Consider the following 10,083-nt stretch of genomic DNA (forward strand, 5'->3'; position numbering starts at 1 on the left):
TCAAAGAGCTCCAATGATTACAGCACAACTGAGGCATACAGTGATTGTTCAGACTTATCCGTATCAACCTGCCTTTGCTACAGGAGACGAAGAAAGTCAGGAATACAAAACCGTCTCATGGACGTACCAGCAAAAAGGAAAGGCCAAAATGATAGACTCTGCTGTAGCCCATGGTATGACTAGGTCTGGGAGATGCTACGCTCCTGAAGATATCAATCAAGGAAACCCGGGGAGAGAGCAAATTCAATGAAGGAACATAACAGACCTAGAAGCTGCCTAGTTTTGGAAGGAATGTCAAGCAAAGAATATTCTGTGGAGGAGCAGCTGAAGAAAACTCCAGCACAGATATCAATCATGGATCTATTAATGAGTTTCGACAATCATAAGGATGCCCTATTGAAGGTACTAAGTGGGGTGAGTGTACCAAGTAACACCACTAGTGAAGCACTATCCACGACAATTGGGAAAATAGTCGAAGCAAACATGATCAATTTTAGAAAAGATGAAGTTCATGTCGAAGGCGCAAGTCATAACAAGGCTCTCCATATCACTGTAAAATACGGGGACAAAGTGGTGTCCCAGGTGTTGGTCGATGGAGGGTTAGGAGTCAACATTTGTCCGCTCTCTACCCTACGGGAATTCAGAATTCATTTGAGGGAAGTCAAGGAAAGCCTTTGATGGTTTGCAAAAGGATGTTATTGGAGAAATTTATTTGGCCTTGCAGATCGGGTCGGTCGAATTCCCCATATTTTTTCAAGTAATGGAAATCTCCTCTTCCTACAACTTGCTGCTATGCAGGCCCTGGATATATATGGTAGGGGCTGTGCCATCCACTTTGCACCAATGCATGAAATTTTAGTGGGATGTCAGGAGATCGTGGTTCATGGCGAGTGGGGTCACTCCGCTTATTTGGAGTATGTTGTTACATTCATCGAAGGGCTAGACGAAGTTTCTTTCCATGCAGTGGAAATCATGTAGACTACCGAGATGGAAAAGACCGAACAAAACTTGGGAATATAGTCACCGTATATGTCCAAGATGGCTATGAGGGAGATGATGAAATATGGATACAAGCCATGAACAGGGCTGGGAGCCAAGTTGGACGGAATCATAGAGCCAATTAAACATAATGGGTAGAAAGGAAGGGCTGGCATAGGATATCAGCCTCGGGAAGGGAAAGCTCGCACCGTTAGCTCCGAGAAAAAGGTTTTTGTGCCGGAGCATGTTGCAAGTTCAGGACAAAGTTCAGTACCTGAAGATGATATCATCAACGGGATGGGAAAGCTGTTCGTGAATATGATTGAAGAATGCTGTGAAGGGACTGACATCAAGACACCGACTATCAGGGATGCCGAACCAGTGAAAAAGCTACGGAATTGGACCGCTAGTCCATCTTTGGTTCGCCGAGAGTCTTGGTAGTATAGAACTGTAAAAGTTTTCTTTTTGAAAGAGTGCACGGTCAATTGAGGCCTGTACCGTGTCTGTACCTTTTTGTCATTTGCCTCTTGTGAACACTTAAGACGTTCCCCTTTTGATGAAATACAAAGAATTGTTTTCTCAAATATTGCAACTTTATTTACCACTTATTTATACTTAGTTTTACTTTTCAGTAATCAAACTGCTAAAAACCCGCGTTTCGTGATTATGACATGTAACGAAATCATTGAGCGCAACGACCCGGATTATGAGGATTATGATGAGAGCATGATGCCCGACAATCTCCCGCAGGAAATCAAGTAGTTGGAGAGTCAGAAAATGCCCAACCTCAAAGAAACAAAAGTGGTCAATCTTGGAAGTGAAGAAGACGTAAAAGAAACCTAAATCAGGATTCACCTAGAAGCCGAGCAGAAGGAAAAACTGATTGAGCTCCTCCGACAGTACATGGATGTGTTCGCATGGTCCTATGATGACATGTTGGGATTAAGTACTAACATTGTCTCGCATCGACTACCCACCGATCCTACCAGACCGCCGGTCAAGCAGAAACCCAGAAAATTTATACCTGATTTAAGTGACCAAACAGATAGAAGTGAATGTGGTAAGGGTCACCAATTATCCAAGCTGGTTGGCAAACATTGTCTAATACCCAAAAAAGACAGAAAGATCAAAATATGTGTGAACTACCGAGATCTCAACAAAGCTAGTCCAAAGGATGATTTCCCTTTGCCAAATATCCACATCCTCATCGACAATTGTGCAAAGCATGAACTGCAGTTGTTTGTGGATTGTTTCACTAGGTACCATCAAATCATGATGCACGAGGAAGATGCAGAGTGTCACGCCCCAAACTCAAGGAGCACGACCAGCGCCCAACAGAGTGTACCCGGCCGAGCAAGCCTGTTAGATACTTTCTACCCCAAACTCACTCATGGAAAAAGAGGTGACATATATTCATTAATTAGACAATAGGGGGATCATGAATACAATACCAAAACCTTTCTATTAATTACTTCACTTTTAAGTCTCAAAATACACACCTTTTTATTGTCTAAAGTGGAACAAGAGATCAAAACACAACATAATTTGTTTGACTTTTCTAGCACCCATGTACAACCCACATAGTGTCTACGGAGCCTCTAAGAGATACAAAAGAGAGTTATGATAGTGCCAGCGACAAGGCCCCGGCTATACCTCAAAACGTGATAACAAAATGTACAAAAGTTACGTGACCCCGGAATGAGGTGGGGCTCACCAAGTCTGCTAGGAGGAAGGTGTACTGCTATCGCTGATCAATGCTGCCTGCTATGGAACCACCTGCATCCATTTAAAGATACAGCGCCCCGCCAAAAGGGACGTTAGTACTGTCGAATTGTACTAGTATACAAAGCTAAACACCATCTCAATAGAATGAATAATAATACAAGGGGAAAACAATCATGAGTTCAATAAGAGATTCAAACAATACTAAAACATCAAATAAGGATCACATAAGTTTTCAAGTCAATTTCTATTTTATTAGGTTGGGTGATCTTTAGTGCAGATACACAATTCACAATACCTCCGTATCCTTACACGAAGTCCGATCTCGACCCGATCGGCTAGGTCGTACCATTTGAGACATCAACCATAATCATAATTTCAATTATAATTTTTAGCACAGTCACCACCATGTGTGCGGCATGGCGTCCGATCATGGCCTAATCGGCTAGGCTGTCTCACCCAAGACATTACCTTTTTCAGTCAATTATCTCACATCATACTTCGTTCATATTATTTCGATTCATTGGCACTAGCGATCACGATTGCAAAGTCATTCTTGGAACTTGGCCGTATTTCATAGTTCCAGTTCCCTTTTCCACATTCAAATATCATTATCATTATCAACAATAATAGGGCTTCCCATTCAAGACATTAAATTCACATATGAGCAATTTGGGAAATCTTAGGCACATAGAGGCTTTTCATACAATTTGGCATAACAATCTTTATTTCAATCTTGATATGAAGTCTTAACATTTCTAATACATATTTCACATTTTGAACACATCCTCAAATGACAAGATGACATGATGAAGCATTTAGAATAAGTATTGAACATACATCCTTCAACACAACCACATTAGGAATGACCAATTCAATAATGATCAAGGACTTACTCCAATTACATGAACACCATGGGATTCGATTTTAAGAAGAAGGGGGTTTAGCCAGCACACCTCAATTGAGCTTCCTTAAACTTTACAACATTCCGTAATTCTTAGCAACTTCAATCTATTTTAGAAATATAACAAGTTGGACTAAATGTAGGAAGATTATCATGATTCTAACTCATTTGAGCACATTATCAAACACTAGGTGGGCATTAATGTTTTAAGGCCCTTTTTGTGGATGATTCCACCATTCCCCAACCCATTCTCTACCATTTTTAGCTCACAACCTTCCCACATACTTCAAGGATATATGCATGCAAGACAACAACCCCCGCACCCAAGAATTGTCTTTATAATTATCCCCCTTTTTAGAAGATTTTCGAAATTAAGAGCTAGGGCATAGATTCTTACCTTTAGGATGAAGACCTAGGGTGCTTCTCTTGATAATCTTCAAAGGTTTATGCAAGAATTTAAGAGTAACTTGATGAAGATCACTTTCTCCCTCTAGGACTCTCTCTTACACTCTAAAGTATCATTTTTGCTCAAACATGGCCCCTTACATCTATTTTAACGAAGTAGGGTCGGGTTTTAAAAACCAAAAAATGAAGCTCCGAAACAGGTTCTGCAGTCGCATATGCGACCGCATAATGGTTATGCGGTCCACAAAATGACCGCAAAATTGGGGTGCCAAAACTAGAAAGGAACTGGAAAGAAACTGACCAGGTCTGCGGTCACTATGCAGCCCGCAGACCTTTTCTGTGGTCGCATAATATACCGCATAATGGTTCTACGATCGCATAGTGCACCACAGAACCTCTCTCTGAAAAATCCCAAAGCGAAATATGCGACAAGAGTGCGGTTGGATAATGGGCCTCAAAAATGACATTAAAAATGGCCCAAAAGCCTACTCCACTCTGCGGCCATTCTGCTGTTGCAGAACGGACCACAGAAATGCCTACTTCTGCCCAATATTTTCCTTCAACTCCCCAGCGCACTGTTCAATCCAAAAAGTCCAAACCGCGATGAGCTTGGTCGCCACAAAAAATTTCTACTATTATTAACCTCTACGCCTATTTCGGCATCACGGAACCCCAGATTTTAGGTAAACGTTTACAGGGCCTTACATAGAGAAGACGGCCTTCACCACACATTAGGGAGTTTATTGTTATAGAGTCATGCCGTTCAGTTTCAAGAACATCGGTGCCACCTACATGAGGGCCATGACAACCCTTTTTCACGACATGATTTATAAAGAGATCAAAGTGTATGTGTATTACATCATCATAAAGTCTCTAAAGAGTTTGAGCACTTAGACGATTTGAGAAAATTTATCGAACGCCTGCAAAGGTACAGTTTGAAGTTAAACCCAGCAAAGTGTGTGTTCGGAGTCCCCGCTACAAAATTGTTGGGCTTCATTGTAAGCAGAAAGGGGATAGAATTAGATCCATCAAAAATCAAGGCTATTCAGGAATTACCACCACCAAAGAGCAAGAAAGATGTCATGAGTTTCCTGGGTATATTGAATTACATCAATCGTTTCATAGCCTAGTCCACGATAATCTGTGAACCCATTTTCAAACTGTTGAAGAAAGATGTTGCCACAAAATGGACAAAAGAGTGCCAGAAAGCCTTCGATAGAATCAAGGAGTATCTCTCAAACCCACCAGTGCTGGTTCTCCCTGAACCAGGGAAGCCATTGTTGCTCTACTTATCAATTTTGGATAACGCCTTCGGCTGTGTGTTGGGACAGCATGACGAAACAAGGAGGAAGGAACATGACATCTACTACTTAAGAAAGAAGTTCACGCCATGTGAGGCCAAGTATGCTCTAATAGAACGCACTTGTTGTGCCCTAACTTGGATTGCCCAGAAACTAAGGCATTATATGCCGGCATACACCACATATCTGATATCTCGGCTTGACCCGCTCAACTATATTTTTCAAAAGTCGATGCATACCGGAAAGCTAGCTAAATGTTAAATTCTCCTCAGTGAATTTGATATTGTGTACATAACCCAAAAGTCTATCAAAGGACAAGCTATAGCCTACCACCTCGCAGAAAATCTAGTGGATGGGGATTACGAGCCACTTACTACGTATTTTTCCGATAAAGAAGTGTTATTTGCTGGAGAAGATATTGTAGAATCATACCCTGGGTGGAGAGTGTTTTTCAAGGAGCAACAAACTTCAAAGGAGTCAGAATTGGGGCAGTCCTGATTTCGAAATCTAGAAAGCATTATCCAGCATCAGCAAAGATAGGATTCCTTTGTACCAATAATATAAATGAATGCGAAACATGTATCCTTGGGATCAAAATGGCAGTTGACATGAAATCAAAGAACTTTTGGTCATAGGATATTCCGATTTGTTGATATACCAAGTCCAAGGAGAATGGTCCACCAAGAATGTCAAGATACTTCCATACCTGCACTGTGTAAAAGAGCTTTATAAGAAGTTTACAAAGATTGAGTTCAAGCACGTCCCCAGGATTCAGAACGAGTTCGCCGACGCCCTTGCAACCCGCTTAAGTATATTTTCCAGAAGTTGATGCCTACCAGAAAGCTAGCTAGATGTTAAATTCTCCTCAGCGAATTTGATATTGTGTACATAATCCAAAAGTCTATCAAAGGACAAGCTTTAGCCGATCACCTCATAGAAAATCTGGTGGATGGGGATTACGAGCCACTTACTACGTATTTTCCCGATGAAGAAGTGCTATTTGCTAGAGAAGATATTGCAGAATCGTACCCTGGGTGGAGAATGTTTTTCGACGGAGCATCAAACTTCAAAGGAGTCAGAATTGAGGCAGTCCTGATTTTGGAATCTAGACAACATTATTAAGCATCGACAAAGATAAGATTCCCTTGTACCAATAATATGGCTGAATACGAAGCATGTATCCTTGGGATCAGAATGGCAGTCGACATAAACGCCAAAGAACTTTGGTCATAGAAAATTCTGATTTGTTGATACACCAAGTCTAAGGGGAATGGTCCACCAAGAATGTCAAGATACTTCCGTACCTGCACTGTGTGAAAGAGCTGTGCAAGAAGTTTACAAATATTGAGTTCAAGCACATCCCCAGGATTCATAACGAGTTCGCCGACACCCTTGCAACCCGCTCAAGTATATTTTCCAGAAGTCGATGTCTACCGAAAAGCTAGCTAAATGTAAAATTCTCCTCAGCGAATTTGACATTGTGTACATAATCCAAAAGTCTATCAAAGGACAAGCTTTAGCCAACCACCTCACAAAAAATCCGGTGGATGGGCATTACGAGCCACTTACTATGTATTTTCCCGATGAAGAAGTGTTATTTGCTGGAGAAGATATTGCAGAATCGTACCCTGGGTGGAGAATGTTTTTCGATGGAGCAGCAAACTTCAAAAGAGTCAGAATTGGGGCAGTTCTGATGTTGGAATCTGGACAGCATTATTAAGCATCGACAAAGATAACATTCCCTTGTACAAATAATATGGCTGAATACGAAGCATGTATCCTTGGGATCAGAATGGCAGTCGACATAAACGTCAAAGAAATTTGCTCATAGAAAATTCCGATTTGTTGATACACCAAGTCTAAGGGGAATGGTCCACCAAGAATGTCAAGATACTTCCGTACCTGCACTGTGTGAAAGAGCTGTGCAAAAAGTTTACAAAGATTGAGTTCAAGAACGTCCCCAGGATTCATAGCGAGTTCGCAGACGCCCTTGCAACCCGCTCAAGTTTATTTTCCATAAGTCGATGCCTACCAAAAATCTAGCTAAATGTTAAATTCTCCTCAGCGAATTTGATATTGTGTACATAATCCAAAATTCTATCAAAGGAAAAGCTTTAGTCGACCACCTCACAGAAAATTCGGTGGATGGGGAGTACGATCCACTTACTACGTATTTTCTCAATGAAGAAGTGTTATTTGCTGGAGAAGATATTGCAGAATCGTACCCTGGGTGGAGAATGTTTTTCGATGGAGCAGCAAACTTCAAAAGAGTCAGAATTGGGGCAGTTCTGATGTTGGAATCTGGATAGCATTATTAAGCATCGACAAAGATAACATTCCCTTGTACGAATAATATGGCTGAATACGAAGCAGGAATCCTTGGGTGCAGAATGGCAGTCGACATAAATGTCAAAGAAATTTGGTCATAGAAGATTTCGATTTGTTGATACACCAAGTCGAAGGGGAATGGTCCACCAAGAATGTCAAGATACTTCCGTACCCGCACTGTGTGAAATAGCTGTGCAAGAAGTTTACAAAGAGTGAGTTCAAGCACGTCCCCAGGATTCATAATGAGTTCGCCGATGCCCTTACAACCCGCTCAAGTATATTTTCTAGAAGTCGATGCCTACCGGAAAGCTAGCTAAATGTTAAATTCTCCTCAGCGAATTTGATATTGTATACATAATCCAAAAGTCTATCAAAGGAAAAGCTTTAGCCGACCACCTCACAGAAAATCCGGTGTATGGGGAGTACGAGCCACTTACTATGTATTTGCTCGATGAAGAAGTGTTATTTGCTGGAGAAGATATTGCAGAATCGTACCCTGGGTGGAGAATGTTTTTCGATGGAGAAGCAAATTTAAAAAGAGTCAGAATTGGGGCAGTTCTGATGTTGGAATCTGGACAGCATTATTAAGCATCGACAAAGATAAGATTCCCTTGTACGAATAATATGGCTGAATACGAAGCATGAATCCTTGGGTGCAGAATGGCAGTCAACATAAATGTCAAAGAACTTTGGTCATAGAAGATTTCGATTTGTTGATACACCAAGTCCAAGGGGAATGGTCCACCAAGAATGTCAAGATACTTCCGTACCCGCACTGTGTGAAAGAGCTGTGCAAGAAGTTTACAAAGATTGAGTTCAAGCATGTCCCCAAGATTCAGAACGAGTTCGCCGACGCCCTTGCAACCCTATCATCTATGATCCAGCATCCCCACAAGAACTACATCGACCCTATCGAGGTAGAGATCAGGGATCAGTATGCCCGTTGCTTCCATGTAGATGAAGAACTAGATGAAAAACCATGGTATCACAACATCAAGAAATTCATTGCAAGCAGAGAATACCTGGAGGATGCTACTAATGGTCAAAAGCGAGTCCTCAGGAGGCTGGCAAAACACTTTTTCCTCAACGGGAAAGTCCTGTATAGGATGACCCCAGACTTAGGTTTGTTGAGATGTGTAGATGCCGCTGAAGCAACCAGACTATTGGAGGAAATACATGCAGGAACACGCGGACCCCACATAAACGAGTTCACATTAGCCAAGAAAATCTTGAGAGCTGGATACTTTTGGATGACTATGGAAAGCGACAGTATTCGCTACGTGCAGAAGTGTCACCAGTTCCAGATTCACGGGGATTTTATCCGTGTTCCACCAAATGAGTTAAAAGTAATGGGTTCACCTTGGCCGTTTGCCGCTTGGGGCATGGATGTGATTAGACCCATAGAGCCTGCCGCATCAAATGAACATCGCTTCATCTTGGTAGCTATCGACTATTTCACTAAATGAGTCGAAGCTTCTACTTACAAGGCCGTCACGAAGAAGGTAGTGGAAGATTTCGTCTGAAACAACATCGTCTGTAGATTTGGGATACCAGAGTCTATCATCACTGACAATGCCGCTAACCACAATAACGACCTCATGAGAGAAATCTATGAGAAGTTCTTAATCATCCACCGCAATTCCATAGCCTACAGACCACAAATGAATGGGGTAGTTGAGGCAGCCAACAAGACTATCAAGAGAATTCTTCGAAAGATAGTGGACAATCACAGTCAATGGCACGAGAAACTACCTTTCGCTTTACTGGGTTATCAAACTTCCATGAGAACATCCACTGGGGCAACGCCATATATGTTCGTATACGGCACTGAATCTGTAATACCCACAGAGGTCGAGATGCCGTCTTTAAGAGTCATTCAAGAGGCAAAGTTAGATGACGCAGAATGGATACGGGTCAAACAGGAGCAACTCATGCTCATTGACGAGAAAAGAATAGATGCAGTATGTCATGGTCAGCTATATCAGAACAGGATGGCCAGTGCATTTAACAAGAGAGTGAAGCCTCGCCAGTTCACAACAGAGCAGTTAGTCTTGAGGAAAATCTTTCCCCATCAAGAAGAAGCCAAGGGAAAGTTCGCACCTAACTGGCAAAGTCATTACGTGGTTCACCGAGCACTGTTGGACAGAGCTCTAATCTTGGCAGAAATGGATGGAAGAGTCAACACGAAGCCTATCAACTCGGACATAATCAAGAGATACTATGTTTGAAGACAAATAGAGTTAGGTTTTTGATGTAACAGAACTACGTTCAACCTGACTTCCCACAGAGGAATACGTAGGCAACCCACGTAGGATTTTGTTTCTCTTCCCCCTTTCTCTTGTAATAGAGAAACCAAATATCACTTATGTACGCTGCTCAAGAACTGCGCTGACTTGATTTCCTCAAAAAGGAATATGTAGGCAATCCTCATCGGATTCAGTCGTC

The 10,083-nt window shown here is 41.8% G+C and overlaps 2 protein-coding genes across 2 annotated transcripts; both read left to right on the plus strand.

The window, feature by feature from the left end:
* Positions 1-291: 291 nt before the first annotated feature.
* LOC138902730 (uncharacterized) lies at positions 292-6,432 on the plus strand. Its single transcript, XM_070190624.1, has 7 exons — positions 292-582; positions 1,138-1,415; positions 1,611-1,736; positions 1,827-2,237; positions 5,016-5,088; positions 5,179-5,411; positions 6,180-6,432. The coding sequence occupies exons 1-7, from the start codon at positions 292-294 to the stop codon at positions 6,430-6,432; spliced, it is 1,665 nt and encodes a 554-aa protein (XP_070046725.1).
* Positions 6,433-9,299: 2,867 nt separating this feature from the next.
* On the plus strand, positions 9,300-9,866 carry LOC138902731 (uncharacterized). The gene has a single exon (XM_070190625.1). The coding sequence runs from the start codon at positions 9,300-9,302 to the stop codon at positions 9,864-9,866; it is 567 nt and encodes a 188-aa protein (XP_070046726.1).
* The last annotated feature ends 217 nt before the right edge of the window (positions 9,867-10,083 follow it).

This window comes from Nicotiana tomentosiformis, chromosome 12, assembly GCF_000390325.3.
Source record: "Nicotiana tomentosiformis chromosome 12, ASM39032v3, whole genome shotgun sequence".
Classification (NCBI taxonomy): Eukaryota; Viridiplantae; Streptophyta; class Magnoliopsida; order Solanales; family Solanaceae; genus Nicotiana; species Nicotiana tomentosiformis.